This window comes from Sceloporus occidentalis, unplaced genomic scaffold, assembly GCF_023333645.1.
Source record: "Sceloporus occidentalis isolate IW3139 unplaced genomic scaffold, rSceOcc1.0.p SCAF_4, whole genome shotgun sequence".
NCBI lineage: Eukaryota > Metazoa > Chordata > Lepidosauria > Squamata > Phrynosomatidae > Sceloporus > Sceloporus occidentalis.
The window spans coordinates 137,330,709-137,358,287 of record NW_028316984.1 but is presented as its reverse complement, the minus strand read 5'-3'; the positions used below and the strand labels follow the sequence as shown (position 1 = coordinate 137,358,287).

The 27,579-nt window shown below is 37.9% G+C and overlaps 1 protein-coding gene and 1 pseudogene across 2 annotated transcripts in view; both read right to left on the bottom strand.

Moving 5' to 3' along the window:
- The window catches only part of PALS1 (protein associated with LIN7 1, MAGUK p55 family member), an 86,896-nt gene that overhangs the window by 40,196 nt on the left and 19,121 nt on the right, over positions 1-27,579 (bottom strand). For both annotated transcript variants that reach the window (XM_089521696.1, XM_089521695.1), the window contains exon 2: positions 9,019-9,531. In XM_089521696.1, the coding sequence (XP_089377822.1) occupies positions 9,019-9,421 (403 nt within the window). In that variant the 5' untranslated portion in view covers positions 9,422-9,531. The remainder of the gene's footprint in view (positions 1-9,018; positions 9,532-27,579) is intronic.
- LOC149314678 (small ribosomal subunit protein uS10 pseudogene) lies at positions 24,293-26,723 on the bottom strand (annotated as a pseudogene).

Below are 27,579 nucleotides of genomic sequence, written 5' to 3'. Positions count from 1 at the left end.
GGCTAGACTACTTCTAGCTTATTTAACAATTTATTTCTCTATACTATTAACAATTTATTTCTCTATACTATCATCGAAGAATAAAGCACATGAACCATCATTCTTATCCTACTGTATATTCTCTTTCTCATTCCCTCTCCTGCAGAAGTAGCAAAAGGAATACAGACCACAGCTCTTGTAAGTGACAAGATTCCACCTTAGGTACAGCAGGGTAAGTCTTTGGCCTGTTACAGACTGCCAAAATAAAGCTGCATCGGGTCTCTTTGGAGGTATGCTGTTTAAATGAAGCATGCATCCTAAGAATCCGGAAGCTGCACCAAAGCTGCACTCCAGTGTTTAGGAATGGAGTGTGGCTTTGGCGCGACCTCTGGACTCTTAGGACCCATGCATCATTTAAATAGCATACCTCCAAAGAGACCCAAAGCAGCTTTATTTTGGCAGTCTGTAACAGGCCATAGTTTGCACTGCTACAACTTAAGGTTTCAGAAGAGTGGGCTGTCAGATGTTAGCAATGCACTCCTATGTCTGTCCACTCAGAAGGAAGCACCACTGAATTCAATGGGATGTGATCCCACATAAGCATATATTATTTTACAAACCAAAGGATGTAGTTCACCAGCCTTCAAGAAAACACTTATAGAGATTTAAGAAAGAATATCACTGTTGAAACGATATAACAGCAAAGTATTTCTGCAGATTGAGTATAGGAAAGAGTGATATTTTCTATTTTACTTCATAAACAGTCACATATGAAAACAGCATTCCAGGTTTAATAATCAATTTGACATTTATGCCTTAATGTAAGAAACTTCCATGTTTCTGACTTAATGCATTAATCAGGGTCACACATTAATGCTTAATTTCCATCCTCACAACTCTCCCCAGTCAAACAGAAACAGGCTGCAATTCAAAGCACCATATTATGATATTCTGCATATGCATGTGAGCTTTTTATAAAGCTCCTCTCTTGTGGAGGCAGTGCACACAAGTTAGAAGTCTCTGGAACAACACCCCATGAAGTGGAAGGAGCTACAGCCAGAAGTAAAGTACTTTCTATCCTATGCCTGTTTAGAAATGCACACACATTTGTGTCCTGGCCAATATGCTGCAGACTGTTCATAATAAAGCAAGGTTTCTTTTCATTAATACAGATCTGTTAAATGTCCTACCTGATATTCCTTTTATTTTCTGTTATACGTTAGACTGAACCTTTTTTCTCTGGCATCAGCATCAAGAGGAATGTATTCAGTGTGTGTATCATTCCAAAGAATAACAGAGAATAAAAAAGATGTGCAACTGTAGGGGTGGATACTTTTTTAACATCAGAGGAAAGTAGAGAAGAAGGAGGGAAAGGAAATTGCTCCTGGGTCACATTAAATAAATGCTGTATGAGGCATCTTTGAAGAAACGAACAGGCAATAATATGTATTCTACCAGATGAAATACATTTGTGTTTTGGAATAACATGGTCTATTAACAAATCAACGACTTGCTCTTCCTGGGACCTGCATCACACAACATGCATATAACCAACACTGCATGAAGATGTGTTCAATAAAAGAAGTGTGTGTGTGGGGGGGGGAGCTTGAATTCCTTGCTTATTCCTTACAACACGAAATTCAAGTTGTAACCTATTTATAGGTTGAAAATAAATTAAAGAAACAAATAAAAACAAGAGCACTCTGTATAAACCAGCACTGCTTAGAATGCAGATTAATTTTCCTGGCCACTGAACAACATCGGTTATTCAAGATTTGAGGATACATATTTGTATAATACATTTCTCAAAGAGCATCACATTCATGAATCGTATCAGCAATCATGTACTGCTCCTTTCCAAACAACTAAAAATAAAAATAGTATTGCTGCTTGCTACACCCACACATCTTAACAGAGTTTGACAGCTTTCAAGGCAAGCTAGAATTTTGGTTTGAAGTTCAGCTAAACTGTCAAATTCAGAAGTACCCAGAAAGCAGGAAAACAGGGCATGGTTACACAGAATGCAAGCTTTCAGAAATAAACTACAATTCAGCTCTTTAGTGTTCATTTCTTCTACTTGTTTGTAAGTTAAATATTTAATTGGTCAGAAAGTTGAGCTCTAGATTACATTTAATTTAAAAAATGCTACACATAATGTACAGTACTTTTCCTATGAGTTCCCAAATAATGGATTATCATGAATTAATGTTTATCTTTTGGTTTATTATGTAAAGCATTCCAGCCTTAGCACAGGAAGAATGCAACAGCACATGGAAATGCAGACTCCTTTCAATGAACCAGAAACATGTTGACATTAATATTGAAAAAGCTAAGTATAAACATTTAAACAATTAGTAGCTAGGATATCAATGTATTATTTTGTATCACTTGACTGACTGAGTTTAAGAACATCTATAACAAAGCTTTTTGCCGCCCTAAAACATAGGTAAAGAAAATCAGAAGGCAGAGTTTTCTAGATTTTAATTCTACACAAAACATCGGCTTCTGTCTTAACTCTACAACATTTTTTCAGAGACACCATCTCCCAATTTGCATAAACCTAGGCAATGGGTATAACAATCTCTACCAGAAATTTTCTTGATACACTCTAAAACTGCACTCCGGTACACACTTATCTGGGAGTGTGCCCCACTGAACACAATGAAACTGATTTCTGAGTAAACGCTCACAAAATTGGATCTGTAACTAAATCTTTTAGCTAGAAGATACACTTCCATTTTGCTGATGTTGCTCAATGCCAGAAATGTTACAGAAGAATTGCAACAATGCTTTTGATCTCATGCATATTACTATACCTAATTGTATTAAAACCAGGCAATCTGTGCAATGTCAACAAAGCACAATGAGGTTATCTGTAAAAACACTTTAGCTCATTACAGTCGGCCCTTCTTATACACGGATTTCTTATACACAGATTCAAGTGCCTACGGTTTGAAAATGTTCCAAAAAAGTATAAATTTCAAATATCAAACCTTGATTTTTCCTTTTTTATGAGGGACACCATTTTGCTATTTAATGGGACTTGAGCATCCATGGATTTTGTTATCCGCAGGGGATCTTGGAACCAAACCCCAGCGTATAATAAGGGTCCACTGTAGTTATATCAGATGTTAGAGATTCGTGATCACTAGTGATACTACGTAAGTAATATTATCTTTATTTAAACCCTACCTTTTCCTTCAAACAAGGACTCAATATATGAGGTATATCACATGCATTGCACAGACTCTGCTGCTGACCTATACTGATATGGTCACCAGGATCTACAGTTTATACATATTAAGGTGTGCCTTTTTAGAGTATCCAGGGCTTCATCTTGCTTTAAAGCAAGCTAAAATTATTCTGTCACTTCAGTACCTGCTGCAAGATACCAATGGGATTGATATAGAGGACTAAAAAAGGGCTGCTTTTGTAAGCAGGTAGATACAAACACAAACTACAACAACATAAACCAACAGAACACAATCCCATAACTCCCCACATCCCCATATTTAAAACATGGATGTGTATCTTTTATGTACTTCTTCAACAGCAGTCAAAGCATTTACTCCTTTACATTTACAAGAGTGAACAGCTATTTCAAACTCAAAAGTTAATTTTATTGTCTTCCCTCCTTTCTTTTGAAGGAATTGAATAAATAGATCTCCATCTTTCAGAAATTTTTCTGGTGCTTTTTCTCTAATCATAATGGATAGTTTTTCCATTTTTGACATTCTTCTTTAGATGGTGTTTCTGAGCATTTCCGTTTGCTAGCACATAACACCTGGGCCACCAATATCATAGAACGCATGACGTTATAATTAAGCCCTCTAATCTGATCATTTGACATTCCTAGTAAGAATAACTCTGAATTTAGATATATATTCATTTTAAATAGATTCCGCAATGTGTTTTGCATTTGCTTCCAGAACTTCTTAGCTTAATCACAAGTCCACCATAAGTGGTAGAAGGATCCAATATGTCTCCAACATTTCCAGCACAGATTTTTTTTTTTTTTTTTTTTTTTTTTTTTTTTTTTTTTTTGCTCCTTTAAACATTTCGGCAATTTTAACTGGGAACAGATATCATCTACTCATCATTTTTAGGAAATTTTCCATAGGAGACTAACATAACCTATCCTGAAATCTCACCTTCCACATTCTTTCCCATCTGTCTATCTCGATGTTATAGCCAATATTCTGTGCCCATTTAATCATGCAATTTTTAATCTGTTCATCTGTCTGTTCCAAATTCAATGCATTTTGTAAATTTTCATCATCTGCACAAAGTTTTTATTCTAGTTCCAATCTCATTAGTTTGCTACCTGAACATTTTTGATCTACATGAAATCTTTCTAATAATTGTCTATGTCTATACCATTGCATCTCATGGCCTTCAGAAGCTAATTCATTTTGTATCTTGAATTTGTATTTTCGTTTCTCTAATTCTAATAATTCATAGCAGTTTAACCATTCTTCTGCTGTTTTCTTATCAATTCTATAAAATGCTTCCTGGATTGATATAAATTGTGGGGTTTCAGGGCACAGTAATGATTTAAATCTGTTCCAGATTCTCAAAATTTCTCTTTTGAATACGTGTTTTATGAACTCAGCATGTGCTTTGACTTTATTATACAACATGTAGCCATACCAGATGAATCTCAAGTCAAGGCCTTCCAACTGCAGTAGTCCTTCATTTCTTAATGTTATCCACCCTTTAAGCCAAACAAGTGAAAAAGCAGAGTAATATAACTGAAACTCTGGAATTCCAAATCCACCTCTTGTCTTATCGTCTTGCAGCAATTTTAATTTTAATTCATGGTTTCTTTCCCTGCCATCTAAACCTAGGAAGATCTTTCTGCCAGTTTTTATATGGGGTATCATTACAGATTATCATTACATATTATGGCTAATAGAGCACACGAGAGAATTCCAAAAGAAAATCAGCATGTGCTTTATAGACTATAGCAAAGCCTTCGACTGCATAGATTATGAAAGGCTATGGAGTGCCAACACATCTGATAGTCCTGATGAGGAATCTGTACTCAGGACAAGAGGCTACAATCAGAACAGAATACGGAGAAACAGAATGGTTCCCAACTGGCAAAGAGGGCAGACAAGGCTGCGTCTTATCACCCTACTTATTCCAGTTACATGCAGAACATACTGTAAGAAAAACAGGCTTGGACACAGAAGAAGGAGGAGTGAAAATAGGAGAAAGAATATCAACAATCCAAGATATGCTGATGACACTATAATATCAGTAGAAAACCTCACAGACCTCAAACAACTATAAGGAAGATGAAAGAAAAAATTGCAAAGGCAGGCTTACTGTTGAACATAAAGAAAACAAAAATAATGACCACAGTCAGCTTACACAAATTCAAGCTAGACGATGGGGAAACATAAATAGTAAAAGAGTTCTCACATCTGGGATCAAACATTGATAAGAATGGGGATTGCAGCCAGAAAATCAGGAGAAGATTAAGAATCTATGAAAGATCCTAAAATGTAAAGATACACAACTCAACACAAAAGTTAGAATCATACAAGCTATTGTATTCCCTATTACCCTGTATGGATGTGAGAGCTGGACAGTTAAAAAAAAAATAATTCATTTGAGTTGTGGTGCTGGAAAAGAGTGTTGTGGATTCCATGGACAGCCAAGAAGACAAACAAATGGGTCTAGAGCAGGCCAAGCCAGAACTCTCCCTGGAAGCCAAGATGACAAAACTTAGGCTGCCATTCTTCAGACACATCGTGAGAAGGAATGAACTGTTGGAAAAAAACAATAATGCTAGAAAAGGTGGAAGGAAGTAGAAAGAGGGATGTCACATGTTAGATGGATGGACTCTATTAAAGAGACCACAAATATGAGTTTACAGGAGCTGGGCAGAGCAGTGGAGGACAGGGGGTCCTGGAGATGTCTCATCAGCAGGGTCGCCATCAACAAGATCAACATGAAGGCATTTAACAACAACAAACAAACATTACAGATAATTGGAATTGTTAGCAAGAGGAATAACAATTTGGGCAGAATATTCATTTCAGAGCTGAGATTCTCTCTAACACAGAGAGTCTCAATTTAGACCATCTCTGGAGTTCTTGTTTTTGTTCATTCTGCCTAAAAAAATTCTATTAAATCCATGGGGTTGACATAAGTAGATAGGTGACTTGAAGGCACATACACAACACTGATGTCAAGGCTTGACTGTTAAGCTTTCTCTGAAGGCGATGTTTGCCTCCACTGATGCTGGGAACCTTCACTGGTGCTAAATATCTGGCCCTAAATCAAAGGAATTCTAGTATTCTGGGACTATTCCTATTGCACTAGCCAGAGATCTCATTTCCAATACTGATACTGGGACTGTCTATGAACAGGATGAAAAGTAGCCTAAAAATTGCTGCAGCAATATTTTTAGGGTGGCTTTATCCTGTGCCAACCATCTGGCGTCAAAGAGGATCGCAGATGCAACAAGAGCTGCAGCGGAAGGTACCCGAAATCAATCCTAAACTGGAAACCCTGCTCAGATGGTTTCTTCAAACCTTTGTACAGTAAAGAACCATTTCTTCTCCACTGCCAATAAAGTACCATCTGGCAGAGTTTTTCTTGTTAGTGAAAGGGATCTCCTCAAAGATTAAGCCATGCTATACCTGCTGTGATGGCTTTCACATATATTAATCCTCCCTGCATGACATTTTAATTCACAAGAACAGAACAGTCATGAGTGAAATCTGAAAGGATTAAAACTTGGTAGCATTTTTCACTTGGAACTCTATGAAATGTGAGCCTTCTGTGAACAAATTAAACATAAACAGATTGCAGAAAAAAAGTGATGGAAAGAATAATGAAAGGTTTACTGAATTTGAACACAACAGGTCTAGTTGCTTGCCTGAGAAAATAAAGTGAACCAATGCCATTTTAAGGTAATATTTTTCCTCACTAGCCATCACAGTTAGAGATTTAGTTTACTTGCTAAAACACATGTATGAAGATAAAATGCCACCAAACTCCTTTAAACATTAGAAGTGGTTGTACTAAAGCAGAGATGGGAATAATGTAGAGCTCCTGATGGTGTTGGACAACAATTCCCAGAATTCATCTCTAGTAATTATACTGGCTGGGGCAGACGGGAGTTGCAGTCCAGAGTCACTAAAAGTTCACTTTTACACTCTGGCAGTACTGAAAACTAATTTTGTTACCAGAGGCTCAGGTGGTATCTGTGGCTCACAGAATTTTCACTACTTACAACTGGTGAACCAACTGCAGTCCCTCCTGGATAGAGATTTCCTAGCAAGTTATCTACACGCTAGCAAATTCCAGATTAAAATTCTGTAATGCATACTGTAATGAATAACAGTGATCAAATCACATCAAAAAATACAAACAAATAAGACATTTAACTAAACTTTAGCAAACTTTGCATTTAACCCAACAATTTTACCTAATCTATCTCTATTCCCATTGTTGCTTTTGAATTGAGCACAGACACATTGTGGGAGCTGATGAGCAGATATATTATATTTTGAATGGTTGCAGGCCACTGAGGAAGACTGTTGTTGAAACGCATCTGGCCTTGAGTGTTTAATATCATTTTATGATTATATTTTTTACATTTGCATAACTTTTAGTGGGGTATTGTTACTCTTTTAGAAATTTTATTGGCTTTCCTGTTCCAGGGTCGATCACTTTGACCTTGAGTTTGGATATTTTATATATTTATTCTTTGCAATTGCTCATTTTTCAGTTGGGTATTTATACCTTTTTAGAAATTTTACTGCCTACTTTACTCCAGGGTTTATTTAACCCCTTATTTCTTTACAGAAGTGTTTTTTGGTAATTGCAAGAGGGTTACATTTTACATACATAAATTTTCTTTGGCAGAACCCTTTAGTTTGGTTTTTTTGCTATGGTTCAAAACACACTGCAGAAATAATCCAGTTTGAGACCACTGTAACTGCTCTGGCCGAATACTAGGGAATTCTGGGAACTGTAGTTTTGTGAGACATTTAGCCTTCTCTGACAGATAGCTCTGGCACCACAATAAACTACAATTCCTAGGATTCCCTAGCACTGAGCCAGGGCAGCTAAACCAGTTTGCAATTGGATTATTTCTGCAGTGAGTTTTGGACCTATATCACTCCAATTTTTCTTCATATATGCAAGAACTTTCCCCCATTCTTCCAATGACTCCTGACTCGCGTTTTTCCTCAGTTTCATAGCTAACAAATCCTTTTCCATCATACCATACAGATTGATTAACCACTCATCTACATATGGTATCTTGTTTAGTTTCCAATATAGAACATGTATCATTCTTGCAGCAGTTCACATATAAAAATAATTTTATCATAGTTTTTCTCTGTCCTGTTATCCAATAAATTAAGTAATACTTCTGGTTTGAACTTCTAATATTTCTTTTATTTTAAATTGTATTTGTTTCCAGTATTTTTTAGCTCTGCCACAAGAGCATGTGGTGACCCAGCTTAGCAATGTTCTCCCCAGAGTCTCAGCTCATTCTCTTCAAGAAACTCCAAACAGATGTCTTTTTGTTTACACAAACTGTACTCTTGTGTGACACTGTTTTATTCTGCCACAGTATCTGTTGTTTTAAACATGTATTGTTTTATCTATTCTGATGTTTTTAATTTACTATTTTAGTGTAACTAGAATTATTAGTTGATCTACAAATATTTACAGTGTTTAAAAAAATGTTAGATTTCCCACATGATCAAATCTATATACACAGGTATCAGTATGTAGCACTGATGACCAGATATTACTATGTCCAGAAGCTCCCACATCAGTGGCTACTATAGAAAAATAGTTAAGACAGCTGTTGATTGTCTCAGTGAAAACGGAAACCAAACAGCCTTTATCATTATGATAATTCATGTTGTTTTGAACCATCAGTGACTATTAAATCTAAATCAGACCAATAACAAGAATATGCATGGTGTTCATGTTGAAAAGACTTTTAAGAATCCTAAATTAATATATTCCTCTGTAAGTTTCACTTCACTCAAAAGACATACATACCTAGGATTTTCACAGCACAATGTGGGCTCTCCAAAATAACACTTTCACCTGTGTCAAATATCGGATTGTCTATTCCACTTTTGGGAGGAATTTGAGCTAACTTCTTCAGACGCATTGAAGAATTAAGGTCCAGTTCCTGTTTTTTTCCTTCTTCTTCCCTTCTTTTCCTCAGGTCCTCTTGCTGTTGTCGAATCCGCTCAAGTTGAGCACTTCGTCGCAGTGGCATCATCCTGGTGCCCAGATCACTAGGGCAATCAACAGCCATTTCTCTATGCTTCTGAGATTCCTCAAGTGGTACCAGATCCACATTTTTTGTTTCATTATCTGAATCTTCTGTTACATGTCCATTCATATGAGAGGTTGTCATTGTTGTATGTAATAAGCAGTACCACTTCTCAGACATAAATATTATAAAGCCTGTTTTCTTGATGGTACTGCTTAAGATCCATTATAATGTCAAGCAATTCTTCTTTTTACTAAACCAAGATGAAGAGACATATCCAGCAAGAAAATCTGAAAATAAATATATACACAAGAAACAGAGTTAGAGTAAAAAAATAATTCATGTAGATTACAGCATAATCGGTTTCTATCAATAAATTTATCAGGAATATTTAGCAACAGAGAAGCCCATATTTTACTTCTGTGGTAAAAAGCTAGTTGCAATCTAGTGGGACAAACTAAACTAAATATTAAGTACTGATTCATAGTTCAATAGAAATACAGTTGCCCCTCCCAACTCACGGATCTGGGATCTGTGACCTTGAATACTCACGGAGGAGTATCCAATGTTTCCAACGGGGTGTGCCCCGATGGTGTGTGCCCTGCACATGCCCATGGACATGCGCCCCATTCAAGCCTATGGGGCCTGGATATGCCTGAGCCTCCGTTTTTTTTGGGAGGGGGGTCCGGAACGTATCCCCTGTGAAAACGGAGGGCCAACTGTAATTACACTGTTAGAGGAAAGTGAGCAGTTGGTCTTAAGTTCCTCTGTGAAATCTGTGCAAACTTAGAAATGCCCAGGGCTGCATATGCAATGGATTAGCATATATGTAGACACACACAATGCACTCATAATTGTATTAGGCTTACAGAAGACGACTGAATAACTAGTAATTATTTTTAAAGATTTATTTTACAGAACAGTTAGTTGCTGTTACTTCATTGCACAGATTTCCCTATCAGTTAAAGTCCTTGCTCAAAGAACCTTTGACAGACACCTTGTTTTTCTCTAAGTTCTTTAATGTTTTTAGCCTTTCCAGAAATATCCTAGTGGGTCCCAGAACTACTTCTCTCTTGTGGACTTGACACTCCTTTGTCGCACTTCTACTTATTGTAAGTTCCTGCTATCTCTCTCCTAATGTCTCAGCTATTCTACAAGAGCAAAACAGCTCAGTTTTTAAAGCATTTTTCTTTTGTTTTGTTATGACTATCAAAAGGTTTTGAAAATTATGGTTCTCCACTGCGTTCAAACTGAAAGAATTCTTTCCTATACATTCCATATTAAGAGATTTCTCATTTTGAAAATATTAAAGCACTCTTTACAACTAACAACAATTAGCAGGCTTCAGTTTATAATGCAGGATGTGCATTTTTAAACCAACTTTATTGCCTAGCATGCTTGTCTATTCAATTATTTCTTTAACACACTAGGACCCTAAAAGTTGATTTGACCATGATGACTACTTCATTCTTTTAAATTTAACAAAACAAGTTTCTGTTTACAATAGTTAATTACCTTTAACTCCCAACTACTTAAATGTCATAAAAGAATCTGAAGGAGTTTTAAGAAACCTTCTTAAGCATTTTAGAATATTTTCTTAATTGTAAATACTGAGTATAATTTTATTACAGATAACAAACGTAGCTCTCTACTTTCATTTAACAACAAAATCACTGTGCTCTATCTGATTACAGATCCATGAAAATTCGCTGTTCTTTTTCCAGATGCAGGAAATGAATGTGTCTGCATTATGTAAATTGCACACAGTGAGGAGGGGCTTCCTATGTGGCCCTTTGGCCCCCAGACCCCTGAGTTATTTTAAAAATTGCTTGAAATATGTTTGGCATTGTTGGTTTTTTAACCAAGGCTGCAGGAATCAAGATTTTGCATTCTTATACTCCCCCCAGTAGAAAACCACTTGGTAACTCAGCCAGAGGTGACTTCCAGTTCCTGGAATGTCATTTCAAATTTCCAGTCATTAGTGATGCAGCCCACAAGGGGACCAAGGGGGTCCTCTAACTTCCTGTATATGCCTGCCCTTGATACACACTATGACCTGTTTTTCTTCTGAAATTTGAAATAGACGTGTGTGTATGTGTGTGCGCGCAAGCCTTCAGGTTGCCTGCTGACTATGGCGGCTCATGACTTTTATAGCGTTTTCTTAGGAAAGTAATATTCAGACGTGGTTTTGGCAGTTCCTTCTTCTGAAATATAGGTTAGGGCACCTGGTATTTGCTGGCAACAGCAATAGCAAGTACATTTCTATACTGCTTAGCAGTGAACTAGCACTCTCTAAGTGGTTTATAATGTGTAAGCCAATTGCCCCCAACAAGCTGGGTACTCATTTTACCAACCTATGAAAGGATGGTAGGCTGAGTGGACCTTGGAGCCCTCCTCTAGGATCAAACTTACAACGTTGTGTCTTCAGGAAAGGCATTTCACCACTGTGCCACCTAGCAGCCCTCCATTCAAGGACCTTCCCCAGCTTCCAAGATCAGACTGGATCTGGTGCCTTTAGGGTAAGCAGGCTGGCTACTGAGAGGTATACTGAAGATATTTTTCTACAAACTTGCTTGCTCTTTTAAAATGTCATTTAGGCTTAGGACTTAAATTCTGTAATGCCGTATGCTGTAAATTCATGCAAAACAAAGAGTTGCTTGCTCTGGTATTGACTCTTCACAGCATCCAATGAAAATCAAATCCAATGTAAGCTCTAATAGCAATAGTTGCAGTTAAACCTATAGTACAGATGCGACCAGCATTTTATCACGAAGTGCCACTTGTCAACATTAACCAGGCTCACAGCAACCGCCGGAGTTGTTTCAGAGTAAAATCTCCAGTTAAAAATGGGTGAGTTTATGACAGCAGGCCTGGCCTTGTTCTAATTCAAAAGCAAGTTCTGCCAAGCTATTTATAATTACAGCTATCATTGATACTGTTGCTGCGTGCCTTGAAATCATTTCTGACTTGTGGGGACCCTAAAGTCAGCATGGCATGCTTTGAGTGTTGCACTAGGACATTGGGAGAGCATGGTTTCAATCTCTGCTTAGCCATGGAAACCCACAGGGCGACTTTAGGCAAGTCACATTCTCTCAGCCTCAGAGGAAGACAAGGGCAAATCGTTCTTTGTCTTCCTGAATAAATTTTGCCAAGGAAAACCCATGATAGGGTTGTTCTAAGTCAGAAATGACTTCAATGCACACAACAAAAAAGTGAACCCATCAAGGGGGTTTTCTTGGCAAGATTTGATCAAAGGAACTTTGCATTTTCCTTCATCTGAATCATTTTATATTACAACTACCATTTCTCAATGTCCAGATAATTTCAACAGACTACATTAAAAAAACTGTTTGATAATAGTTTTCCCTGAATAATCCCGTATGACAGTCATACAGGAAATTGCCATTCCTATTTAAAATAAACAAAATGTTTATATCAGGCATCGGCAACCTACGGCCCGCGGGCTGGATCCGGCTCGGGGGGGAAGCCAGATCCGGCCCCCGCCTGGTCCTGCTGTAGGTGCCGCCGCCGCCAAGGCCTTTGGGCCAGTCGGCAGCCTCCTCTGCCTCCTCCTCCTCTTCCTGCGCCTCTGTGCTCTCTTTCTCCGGGGCCGGAGGCACCTCTTGCGAGCCCTTCTTTGCGCGTGCGCTTACAGGGCTTGCAAAGAGTAGCTCCTTCTCTTCAGGGAGCCTGGCAGGGGTTGGCCAATAGCAAAATGGCAGGGGCGGGGCTGTTTCTAGCCCCACTCTGCCATTGGCCAGCCTCAATGAGGAAGCGAAACTTGGGAAGAGCAGGAGGATGCGGAGGCGGAGGAGGACCTCTGGCCCAGAGGGAAGGGAAAGAAAGGGCCGTTTCCTAAACCCCTTTGGCTCCGAAAATGAGCAACAGGAGGAGGAGGAGGAAGGTGCCATTTCCAATATGCATTTCCCCCTGGATTTAATTATATTCCCATGTCTATTTCCCCCTGGATTTAATTATATTCCCATTTCTATTTCCCCCTGGATTTAATTATATTCCCATGTCTATTTCCCCCTGGACTTAATTATATTCCCATGTATATTTCCCATTGGATTTAATTATATTCCCATGTATATTTCCCCTTGGATTTAATTATATTCCCATGTCTATTTCCCCTTGGATTTAATTATATTCCCATGTCTATTTCCCCCTGGATTTAATTATATTCCCATGTATATTTTCCCCTGGATTTAATTATATTCCCATGTACATTTCCCCCTGGATTTAATTATATTCCCATGTACATTTTCCCCTTATTTATATATTTCCCCCTTATTTACTGATATCAGTCAGCTTTTGAGATATGGGCCCACTCTTTCTGAAGCCGAGAGAGTGTGACTTTCCAAATTGTCTTTCTGTGCGTTTTTTGTCCTTATAATGCTGCCTTGTTGTGACAATGATGGTGGTGGTGATGACAGTGATATTGATATCAGCCAGCTTCTGAGGCACGGCCAATGCAAGTTGCTCTGATTTTTACAAACTCATGTGCAGTGAAGAAAAACCAAAGTCCCTTGAGCAAGTACACACTTCTGAGAAGTATAGTTGGTGCAAGACACATGAAACCGAGGGCAAATCACTTCTTGTTAAACCAGCTTTACATGTCAAATATGCATAGCCATGTGAACTCATGTTCAGTGTGAAACCCAAAGAGTTTGGTTATGCAGTAAGCCTCTGAAATATGCAAGAGGCCATGTTAAGTAAAGCCATGTTCAATGCCCAAATGTGCTGTTTGGAATGTGGGAGGGGGGTTGGCCAAAAGGAAAGTACATATTTCTGTCATCTGTCTAGGAATAATGCCCAAATGTCCTCTATTTTGATCATGGCTAAGAAACATGCATTTATATTAACATTTTTTAAAAAGCATCAAATTTTTTTGCATGTCCTCCATTTTAAAAAATGTGTCCTACATCTGAAAATGTTGTCCTATATTATTTATTTATTTAATTATTTATTTTTTGGCTTCGGCCCCCCAGTTGTCTGAGGAACAGCAAGCGGCCCCTGGGTCAAAAAGGTTGCCTACCCTTGGTTTATATCAATGAAATTCTGCTTCTTGTCGATCATATAGATATCTTAAACTTATAAATGAAACCATTTCAAGATTTCACATCTATCTGGAAGATATAAACTGGCCATCTTCAGATTGTAAAAACCATTTAAGCTGTTCTCTTTCTTAGAAGTATTCAGACATTTTTCTCTGATTAAGCAAAATAATAAAATATGTTCATGTAAAAAAACTGGATGTTTTAGTTTTATGTATCAGCCAAGGTTCGATCAAAATTAACTATGTATGTCTCTGAAAGGGATACAAAGCATGGATTACAGAAATAAGCAACATTTATCAAATATCAATTTCTAATGACAAACTCCCATGTTGCTTAATTCACTTTTGCATTATGATTTAAAAGTTTCTACAGACGGACTTAAGATTTGGCTATGTGATTCCAGATCTCCTTTTCTTTCTGCCCCATCCCAAAGTGTTGGATGCCAGAAAAATCAATAACCACGACAGGTAATCCTGAAGTCTTTCAACATATATTCTGAAGCAAGAGAGTAAAAAGAAGTCCTCTTTAAGGTAAACAATACCAATTTTAAATTAGTACTGTGGACTGCACAACCTATGCGATGCGGTGGCTCAAGTGGTTAAGACGCTGACTCTGTTGATTGCAAGATTGGCAGGTTGGCAGTTTGATGCCCGGTTGCCACATGATGGGGTGAACTCCCATCACTAGTACCAGCTTCTGCCAACCTAGCAGTTTGAAAGCATGCAAATGCAAGTAGATAAATAGGTACCACTCCGGTGGGAAGGTAAACAGCATTCGGTGCAATCATGCTGGGCATATGATCAGAGAGTAGTCTCTGACAATGGTAGCTCTTCAGCTTAGTAATGGAGATGAGCACCACCCCCTATGGTCAGACACGACTTGACAACATTGTCAATGGGGAATACCTTTATCTTTAGCTACTGCACAACCTAGAAGAGAATTCAGCCACTAAATTTCGGTTTCTTAACAAGCCCCAGTTTACATTGCACTGGCCACTAGGAACAAACACTGCAAAATAAATTTTCTGAAGTCACCATCTGGCTCAGATTTGGTAACAAGCCAACAGTTTTGGGTCATGCTGCTGATTAATAATACACTTGGCCCTCCTTATCCACATATTTTTTTATCCATAGCATGCAATGCTTGAAAATATTTTTGAAAAGTATATCTTCCAAATAGCAAACCTTGATATTCTATTTTATATAAGGGGCACTATTTTGCTATGCCTCTGTATTTAATGGAACTTGTGCATCCACAGATTTTGTTATCCATGAGTGGTCCTAAAACCAAATCCCAGCGGATAACAAGGACCCATTGTAATAGCTTTATTCATAACTTGTCTTTTCCCCAAAAGTGGTACTCAAGGAAGCCTATAAATTAAAAGTATGGTGAAAATGCTTCCCAGATCCCCTACAGGGTGTTTGGGGGCAATCTGGGGCAAAATTTGATTTTTTAAAAAAACAAACAAACAGAACAACTGCAGCCAGACAATCCATTTTTCAGGCAGTGCAGCCCTCCAATGTCTTCTGCAGGAGCAATGCAGACTCCTAGCTTCTCATAGTTGCTCATGCTCAATTGAAAGCAATACAACACCTTCTTAAAAGCCCTTTCTTTACAAACGTTCAATTACAAAATCCTGTTGGAATTTTAAAAAGTATTTCCTAGTTGATGAACAAATAGCAAAAAGTTGGACATCCCTATGGAGCAAGTTCCAAAACTTTGGGTCAGCTACTGAGAAGGTACTATTTGGTATCATCAAAGACTGAACCTGTGAAGGTGGTGGGACTAAATAAAAAGGCTTTCTTGGAATATCTCATATAGGGAGACACAATGTGTCAGACAGCCTGGCCCTAAACTCAAAGCTTTATAAGTCAACACTGGCTTAATTTCTTTGCTTTTGGCATTCTGAATTGGGCCTGGAAAACAGCCTACAAAAGGAAACCTTGCACTGATATTGCTGTTCCTCCCTCATGTACTTTATTTAGATGTTTTCAATTTTGTGGAAAGTCGTGGCTTGCTATTACATTTAACCTAAGTAACAATGGCTCGCACGTGCCCACCAAACTTCTTTTACAACTGCTTCTGCTACTGAATAATTGTGATAACAATCTAACAAATTTTTACACATACTGTATATACTCATTATCCATGGGTTAATATAAGTACTGAACTTTTATCAAAAAAAAAAGGGAATCATCCCCTTCTCTGAGTAGAGTGGCAAAAGGTGAGTGGTTAGTCCCCCCCCCCCCCCGAACCTAAAAGAGGCACCAACTCGCTCTACTATCTTTGCCACAGCACTGCTGCTGCTGGTCTTTTGAAATGTCTGGACAGGGAAATGGCAGCAGTGGCAGCTCTTGGGCATTTCCCCTCAAAGGAGGAATCAAGTGTTAAAGGATTTCAGTAAGACATCTGTGTATGTCTGGCAGATTTTCTGGGTTAAAATCAGGAAAGGTTATCTCATTAAAGTTAAAGGCTATAATAACTGTATGCAAAGAGATCCTACAGCACCTTTGATACTAACTGAAAGATGCTATGTTGGCAGCATGATCTTTCATAGACTTGAACCTACTTCCACCAAATGCATCTGAGTAAATAGGCTCAAGTCTATGAAAGTTCATGCTACTATTTTCTATCTTTCAGTTAGTCTCAAAGGTGCTGCAAGATCTTTCACATAATTGATTTTCCAGACTAACACATCTATGTCTTTAAAGGCTACAATGACTGCTAATGCAGTCGCCATTTCCTTTGCTTTGCCTTTACATCTTTTTTGACATCTGAACTTTTTATTAGCCCTGCCCAAGCCTGGTCTCCCCCCCCCCCCCCCCAATTACACAGCCATGATTTACGGCAGTTCCCTCCTCGTCCATCCAGCCTTTAGGGTAAACACAAACAGTTATGTGTGTGGAATTTACATCCTCTGTTCCATGCTGCTAAATTCTACCCTCGGCCTATTCATGGGTCATATCAAAATCTACAATTTTCAATCCAAACCCTACCCCCTTAATTATACATGAGGTTGACTTATAGTCAAGTATATACAGTATGTCTGAGTCAAAAATTAGGTAAAGCCCAGGCTACCACTGTTGATTTGCAAACAGAGCACCACAGCCCAAAAAAGTTACATAGAATAAACCAAATTTTGTCAATGAAATGATCAAGTACAGCTTCTGTTGCCACTACTCTAGGTCTTACATAAAGATAAATCAGGACTTCATTTTATAGTACCGATAACTTCATCTTAGTTTTTTGACATGTTTTAGATTTAACCTATTATGTTTACATCTTCTGACACCAGGCTGATGTTAGTACCAGCAGCCACAGAGGAAAGGAAGAAACTGACAAAAATTAAAATGGGAAGCCTCTACTGGATGCTAATTCCATCAACAAACTTCATTCAGGCCTATCAAGTTCTAACCCACTGATCCCTGAAAACTAACTCTTCAAAATGAATACTGAAATACTTTTCTGTATGTAAGATTATGTCAGAAAACTTACACAGGGGTTTTTTTAGTTCCAAAGAAGTGACTAGACTTAGAAAAATCCAGTGCCTTACTCATTCTGGACCTCTTAGATAAATCTGGGTAACAGACTTACACAATGCATATTTTCAGTCAAGGTGGGTGTTTATCCTCTTGAAGAAAGACAATAATTTTATTGTAACTCCATATGCAAAGTTAACATGCAAGGTACCACCATTTGTTATCCAAAAGAAAAACATCAGGTCAGTGAATATGAAATACTGTATTTTCTAATATACCTGAGTGAAATGGCTTTAAAATGCTAACAAGTCTGAAAGCCACGATGGTGATAAGGATCTAAAATTTATTGTCAGTTTTTGCAGCAGAACAGCATCAGCACATCTGTCAGTGTTCACAGTCCTAGCAGGGAAGCTACCACTACTTCTTACCAAATTCAAGCTCATCATCAGTACATAATTTTGAACAAATAATTTTAAATGCCTACATCTGCAAAAACAACCACACAAATGGAAAGCTTCAGTAGACAGTACATGAAAGCATTTTATTTTTAGCTATTTCATTATTCCCTACCCATATGACATGATGGTGCCAGGACTGAATAGATACAACAGCAATGGAATGTAGTTTCACTCCCTTAAGTTCCTCCCTTATGCCTTCCCACCTTTGGGAAGCAGCTGGAACTTCTCATTTATATCAGATTAGCATTCCACTGCCACACTCTGGTGCTGAATGCCGTGCTGAATGTTTGTTTCCATAGAGACAGCTCTGCCAGCTAGCATGCAACTCATGCAAAAAAACCAACAACAACCACACACCCTTACATTAAGAAAACATACCCAGACTTGACTCCTTTTGCTAATTTTTCTTCTTCTATGATCTCAGGTAACAGTGATTAGACATTTAAGCCTGTTAAACAGAAAATGTGATGACTGCTCATATGCAGAGCTGTACTACATCTTTCTACTAGCTATATCAGGCTCAGCTGGCAGATGGCTAAACCTTCCTAGTAAGTAGTAGTAATGATGCCAAAATCTCTAAAGAACAGCACGTAAACTATCTGCTCTATTTACGTCAGTCATTTGAGACCACTTAAAAATGGAATGACTAAGGTGAAAACACATTTTATGCAGTAGGCATATAGGTTCCATTGTAAATGGGAAGAAATATAAACTTTAAGTGTAACAATACCATGTACACATTAGTAAGCCTTGCAGAACAGAGTGCTTAAGAAGTTTAGTTGTTACAGTCCATACACCCTGGACAGATATTCCCAAAATACATTGATCCTATCCAAATGGATAGGTCAAAAATGTCTATGCAGCTAAGAAATCCCCCCCCTCTCTCCCCACAACCAATGGAAAAAAATCATGCAGAAGCTACAGCAGAGGCAGAATGACCATTTCAACCTTATTTTTAGAAAACGTAATTCCTTTTAATTTCTCACTTACAGACAGCCAAGTTTATTGTCACTTAAAGCCAAAGAACTGTGGGCTGCATTCCATAAACACCTTTCACACTCTCCTTCTTGTTACCGCTCCTCATGCCCTCTGAAAAGCCATCTGAGGGATCTGCTGAAACTGTATGTGAAGCAATCTGGAGTGGATGTGAGGTGGGGGATAGGACTGACAACCATTCTTCACACAGGAATAAATATGGCTTCTGATTCAAAGAGCACTTTCCCCCTTTGCAACAGAGGTTTAGCTAAGTTATTACAACTGCTTAGATACATCCCTACATTGGTTTATTGTTTCTTTCAGAATCTTGATTGAAAATACTACACTACTGCCATGAAATAGTCCCATATTCCTTTCTAGAAAGGTTACAAGTATTTCAACCATTAAAATTAAAAGGAAAACCTTGTATTTGCATTATAATTAATTAATGCTAGCTATACTTTTTATTTTTATAATAACTTTGTCAACATGATCAACATTTATTTAACAAACAATTCCCCTTTGGTTACTAATAGATCTTCTATGGCTAGCCCTCTGATGCTATCTTCAACATTAAGTTACTCAAAATGAACCTGTACATTAAGTAAGATAGTAAGAGCTGTTTGACAGTGGAATACACAGCCTTGGAATCATCTACTTTGGAGGTTTTTAAACAGAGGCTGGATGGCCCCCTGTCAGGGGGGCTTTGATTGTGTATTCCTGCATGGCAGGGGGGTTGAACTGGATGGCCCTTACGGTCTCTTCCAGCTCTATGATTAATTTGGCAATCTATTATTGACCATTCAGTTAATTGTAGAAGACCTCCAGCAAAATGACCCTTAGTTGTGTCTTATCATTATGCAGCTCACATTTTTCAAGTCCTAACTTTATGTAAGATATAATCTGAAGGTGTGTACATTTTTGATATATTAATAGGGCAGGCGATTAGCATTTTTGCTTTACTAACTGATATGCCATTTATAGGACTTATCAAACTGGCTTATACTGTCAGAACATTGGGCCAGCTAGTTCAGAATTGTCTATTCGGACTAGCTTGGGGCTTCAGCTATGCACATTTTTCAGATGCTGCTCTTTCTTGCTTTCTCAGTAGAAGTCTTTCCAGCCCTGACATCTATGACCTTTTCAGTGGAAAAGATGAGAACTGAACATGCCATCTTCGGTAAACAAAGCTTGTTCCCTGCCTACTGAGCAATCATCTTTTTCTATATATAAAAAGCATATACATAATAATGCTTAGAAGAAATATAGCCACAAGCTGCAGCTCTCTGTAAATATATATATAATGTATAGTTTCAGAAATTATCAATTCATATTCTACGAGAGTGTGTTTTGGAATTATTTTTCAAAGTTCTTCTAGCGATCTAGAATGTTATTTGTTATGTATCTGTTACACTTTTAAGATTCTCTGGTCACCAAAGATGTCTGCATGATGAACAATACTTTAAAATATAAAATACAAACAATGAACAATGAATAAAGCATAGGATGAAACCACAATAAAACCAGCAGCCAAGAGAATTGCTACTGCATATAAACTAGCAGCAAAACAAAAGAATACAAAAATCTTTAAGCACTAAAACCAATATCCCAAAGTGTGCCTTCATGGTGCCTGCTGGCATATGACAACCCCATGAATTTTACAGGGTTTTCTTAGGAATACAGTACTCAGGTGTGGTTTTGCCAGTTCCTTCCTCTGAAATATAGCCTACAGCAGATTTCCCATCCAAGTACTAAGCAGGGCTAACCCTGCTTAGCTTCCAAAATTAGACTTGGAAAATTAGAGTATTCCAAAGACCATACTGTAAACCAGCAGGTAAAACTTGTATGATGCGGGCATTTTACAGTATGGGTTACCACTCTATTGGAAAGGCCTACTTTATTTGACAGGGAGATATACTTTATATTACCACAGGTTCTGAGTAGGTTGATAATAGAGATATTCCTTCAAGTAAATTGACTCCAAGTTGCTTATGGCTATAAATGAGCACTCCAAACTGGGCCTAGAAATGGGATTTACATTCAGCGCAGCAGAGGATGTCTTAGTCTTTTGGTTTCATTTGACAACTCATTCACCATTTTTTCAGTGATGATTTTTCCCCTTGCCATATTTTATTTATACTTGCCAATTGAGGTTGTCCAATTTTCACTATACATAAATCAAAAGAAGGAAAGTGAGGGGAAATACTTCTGCAAACACTGCCAAAGCCATACGTACACATTTATTTCTGTCAGTTTTACTAGATGGAGGAGAAATCAGGCAAATTAGAGGCCAGTCCTTTAAAAGAGAATTGCCAGTGTAACTTTGATATCTAAGGGCCAGTTTACAAAACAAAAAATTGGTCTCAAACTGTAACTTACAGCATCACTGTAAAATGAGAAATAATGGCAAAATAGAATCGTATCATCTGTTCCCCATGACCACTCTACCTGCCTTACTTTGAACTAACTGAAGTTTCTGGGCTGTTTTGAAAGGCAGACGCACATATAACACATTGTAACAATTCAAACAGGAGATTACCAGAACATCAATAACAGTTACAAAGTTATTTCTATCCCTCCCCCCACAAAAAAAAAAGGAAAGAAAGAGAAAAAAAAGTAAAAAAAAAGTTGTACAGTAGTTGGTAAATCAGCTTAAGTTGATAAAAGGTGGTCTGAGCCACAGAGTCCACAGTGATGGATCTAATAATACCCCCAAACTATGAACCTAATACTTTTTATGCCCTAAATGGGAAATGTGGTCCACACTACAACATGCTGAACATCACTTAAGTGACTAGACAAATCACTCATAACAAAGATCTACCTTGTCTGCACCGACTTAGTTGAATGGTCCTCATTCAGGCCATTTCCCTACTGAAGCACTGATTCAAAACATTAATCTCCCCCTCACTTATACTAAATTAAAAGGAGAGATAGAGCTGAGTGTCATTTGCATACTGGCTGAATGAAATGGAAGCTGCAGTTTAGCATTTGTCCTTGTTTTATTTAAATCTTCAAATATGGCAGTGATTTATCACTACAAAATGCAATCCACTGGAATATGTTAGAAGACCTAAAGGTTGAGCCAGTAATTGTGCAAATGCACTGGAGAGTAAGGCCAAAATACTTGGTGTGCCATAGGTTCTCCACCACTACTAGACGATAACCAAAATAAAATAAAAAACAAATCATGAGATAAGATATGCTTGCCATTTTTATACCCATGGGTAGGTATTTTATTTGTAAAGGCAGAAAGCTTCAGTATGGTAATAGCTAAAGAAATTTGAAACGATTCTCCATTCCCTTAAGACCACAACTCCTGAAGAAAATTGGCCTATAAAAGAACACTGTGCTCAACTACACGGGGAAATACTTAATGCAGCTACTTAGACTTAATATTCCCACTTAAGTTGAACAACCAAGTTATATGTTCTTTTTGAGTTGAAACCTCATAAGGGTTACAAGTTCTCTCATCATGCCTTTTCCTATATTTTTGAAGGAAACCTCTAAGAAATCAGAGTTTCATCACTAATGGTTATAGTGGTTAAAAAGGACTATAGAGCCCTCCAGTTCCTATATATACAATTGTCAGAGCACAACACCATTTGGGAAAGATAGCTGTGTGGAGCTATTTACAGCTAATATTGCTCTATGTAAGTTTCCAGGAAGTAGGTAACCATTCACTAATGCATAAACTGGGCACGTGTGGTCCTTTAGATCATAGAACTGAAAAAAACTAAGAGCAATTTGTGATTTGTAAAATTCTAAAATATCCAGCAATGTCCCAAGAAAGGGACTTTCTGTCTTATGATGTCAACCTCACTCACTTCAGGTAGGAGTGGCTGTTAGTCATCACATTAGTTTCATTCTATTTATCTTACCTCACTAGAATTTCCAGAAAGCAATGACAATCTGTTTCACAAGCCTCAAACCCAACTATTTCTCCCATTATGTGTCACTTTTTATGACATAATTATAGGAAATACATTTGGTAGCAATATAGAACAGATATATAAACATGCTGTTCTTCATTTTGGAGTTAATAATTTATTTCATTTGCATATGGAAAACTTGCTTCATCTTGCCTAATAAAATGATATAGATATGGCATTTATCTATACGTCTATTGTTTTGACTGGAATTCTGATAAAAATTGTTTTATGAAGTATGAAATCAATCCATGACTCCACATTATTCGAACTACATGCTTCTCCCATCAGAATGAGCTGATATAGTCCAGGTTGCATCAGTGCTCCAATCTGCTTGCAATCCTTGCACCTGTACCATTTGAAAGACTGTCTAAGGAGGTACCCAATACCTCCTTATGTAAGTGATTCTTGTGCTTTAGGTCAGCTTTGCCTTTCATAAGCCAAAACAGCTACTTATTGATCTGCATGGGACAACAAGAAGCTACTGCTTGCTGCACTGCCATCTTTTCTCTCTGCATTAGTCCTCAGGCCAACAATCCCCATAAGCATAATGGTAGGACTCTTTTCTCTACCACTGTGAAACAGGACCTTTCCATGAAGGTTCATATTTTCCTTCCTTGATCAATACCAGCCAAAATGCAGAATTAGAGCTGTTGAGGTAATCTCAGTTAGAAAGTTTCTGAATGACAGAGTGCAAACTGAAGGTCTGCCATCCAGACATTTTGTTAAATATGAAGATGCCCAGATCACAGACAACTATACACTGGAGGAACAGAACTTTTAACTCTTACCTTATATAGGTGGCAGAGAGTAGACAACCCTTCTAGGTCTCATTTAATTGTCTGCCAACATTACCACATATATCCAAGGTTACTAATTAGCTCTGCTAATATCCACTAACTGTGAAAAAAATACTAGCCTACAATATCAATGTTCCAAGAACTGGTACTATCTCTGTGGCACATTGTATTTATGTTGACATAGTATCTTGGAATCCCAGCAATGGACTGGCAGCTGATGGCCCATGGACATTCACTGTGAGCCCTCAGATCATCACTTTGAGTAGCAAAGAGTAGGTGATCAACTTTATAACAAAATCAACTTTTTAAAAATGTATTTCTCAATTTTTATTGAAGCAGATGAAAATAATTTAAGCATCACCAATAGTAACTCCAATTTCTACACCAAACTCAATACTGACAGAAGTGATCTGCTTAACTATATCCAAAGGACTGTGCAAATCAGTGAGATGCTTGTGAATATGCATCTCAAAACGATTTCAGGTTTTGGAAATTTTGACACATTGTGTTTTCCTTGTAGTGATTCACAGAGTCTTGGTGGGCATGCGAACTGGTCCTTTCACTTTTAAGTTCTTCTCCTTAGCAGCTCTGATCAGATCTGCACAGATCTTTTCTAGAGACTTCACATTCCGACTTGTCAAGGTGATTCTGATTCGATGAACTGCTACCTCCTGTTCCACGGGTACTTTCCCAGTATCTTTAAAAATGTCATGGCTGTTGCCACCTCCAAGCTTTCCTGACTGACTTATTCTGCAAGACCCACAGAACAATGGTGAGTCAGGAAACAGCGAGAGGGAGCCACTAAAAAACAACAAAATCAGATAATACTTATTCAAAAGTGACCCATTTGATATTGCCATTCCAAAAATTGCAGGCTACGCCCCAAATAAGTCTGTGTCGCACCCCTGGTTTTCACAAAACTATGCCCTAAGAAGACACTGTCATTCCTAACAAAGAAAATAAAAAGACATCAGTAATAGATCAGTATCCTGCCCTGCCCCACATACTTTGTGACCTTTTATAAAATGAAGGACACTTATTTTCAAATTCTTGTCACAATCCTCTAGTGAAATGATCTTTTGTGAATTAGCCACAGAATACCGTTGACTGTCTACTGTGGTTAATTGTTCTTTCATCTGATACCCCTTGAGGCTAAACTACAGTCACCTACTACAGTGGTTGATAGGAACTGAGTGGGGAGGTGAGAGAGCTATACCTTCTTGCCTCTGTACACTCAACACAGGGAAAGACACTCGTCTAAATCTATAAAGTTCAAAACAATTGATGCAAAGGAGCAGAACTTGAGTGTGACTGCATAGAGACAAGAACCATCATATTTTCTGAAAGAACGTCTGTGAACTCATCACAGCTCTCTGTTTATATAAATATAATTTTGCAGTAATATTTTCTATGACATTCAGTACAAATCAATTCTTTTGCCTACAATTCTAGGAGACAGCTATGGCAAGATTATGTCTAAGGTTTCTAGGGATCTGGCATGCAGAGATTTCCACAGTGGGCTTAGAGCTGAGTTGTTTGACTGAAGAAGTATGCCCACTGGGATAAAACTAAATGCCATCATCAGGACAACAAAATCACTGATCAATTTTGGGGGAACTTGGAATAAGCCATCTATGGAAACTTTTCTGGTGCTGTACGCAGGACAAAAGCCATGATATGAAACAGCATAAGTAGGCATTACGCAACTTTGGTGAATCTTGAGAATACCCTGCAAAATTAAAGTGTTAATCTGTGAAAGGAATACTGATGACTGAATTATATAGAAGGAAGAGACTAGCCTACTCCATCCACCAGAAAAAAAGAGGAATAGCCACAGAAAGTTTCTTTCCTCCTTCCTGCCAACAAGAACATAAGGCCCAACTATATGTTTCCCTTAATTTCTGTAGCCTGTGCGGGGAAAAAACACCTGCACCCTGTCCATCAGTTTAAGAAAGTAAGAGCAACCCATTTTTGTTCAAGCAAAACATGATGAAAGCCTAATTATAAGTAACCACTTTGTTCTGCCTTGGAAAAACAGATCCCTCTTTTACCTTTTTCTATTTTCCCCTTGCTCTATATATCTTAAAATTTGACAAACCTATAACAAGGACTGTTTCTATGTTACTGTTGTGATCCATTTTGAGAGAGATGCGCATAAAAAACATATACAATAAATAGGTAAATAAATTATATGAAGGTACTGCATTTTTTCCTGTTTTTACTCTCTTAGACAGTCAATGTGTGCAAAAATCCAGCTTCAAACCAGTGTCTGCTGTTTGATGGACAATTATAAGTGAACTGTTTGAACTTCTGCAAGTCACTTAGGTTAAAAGAAACATGGCTATAATGGATGGTCTGCTACCTGAGATGCACCATGCTTTTGAGAAATCTCTCAGGGCCACACAGAGGTTCAAACGCTCCACCCATTACTGATAACGAAATTACCATGTCATAAACTAAAACATCACCTCTCAGATCTAACAAATCAAATCAGAGACATGAGTTCCAAAACCAATGCTATATCCGCCAATATAACAACATTTTGATTTCTGTAGCAGCCACTACAGATATAAAGTATACTCATAAGTATTCTTGTCCTTGATTTAAAAAACCCACTGTCTCTAAATACCTATTGAAAAATGGCTTTGGCTGACATTATGGTGCCCAGTACTTCTCTCCAACAATAACCAAGAAAGCCTGAATCACTTTTTCCTGCAGGAAAGGTAGTCGGGCCTGGAGTCTGACCTGGAGTGGCAAAAGTGCTCCAGATGCCTTGGCCATAACTGCCTTTTTACCTATGCTTAGAACTGTGAAGGGGATAATTAGGAAATTGCCAGAAAAACCCTGCCAATACTGTAAATTCAAACTAGGGAAGAATGCTTGTTTTATCATGTTTGCTGTGGATTGTGCATCTGTGTGGCCCTCTTGTCATCATCACATAGCATGTTAAAACTGTTAAACCATACAATAGATCAGCAGTGTTTTTGATAAATATTTAACAAAAATGCCATAGTCCTAAACACTTGTCTGGTCTATGGTTAAATTTTATATTTATAGTCTTGTTAAATACACATTTAGAAATACAGATGAATCCAAACAGCTTATTTGATGTTTCAAGGAAGATTTTCAGACAGTGACGTGATCACTCCCCCATCCTTATCCTGTTCTTAACCCGTCTGTGACTGCAGTGGAGCAAAGGGCTTTCAAATGGTTGTGCCAATACCACCATTAACCTGTCATTAAAGCGGCATTGCATTAACACAAACTTCAGTTAATACAAAATGCCAGCCAATGTCAGTTTAATGACAGGTTAATGGCGGGATAATGGTGGGATCTGCACAACTTTGTATGAAAGCCTTTCACGCAATCGCCGTCATTTGCACTTCCTGGATGGGATACGTGCAAATCCCATCTGAAAGTCCATCCCAGACAGGAACATGGGGCAACGGGGGTAGGACATCCCTTATCTGATAATCCCCAGGGTGTAAAAGTAAGTGCCAATATTTCTTCATCATTCTTATAATTAACATAACTTAATTGGATGAAATTTCAGTTGGTTAACCCTAAATCCATTGAAACTACACTAAACACTAGTTCAGAACTATTACTACTTAACTCAGGATTATACTGAAAAAAA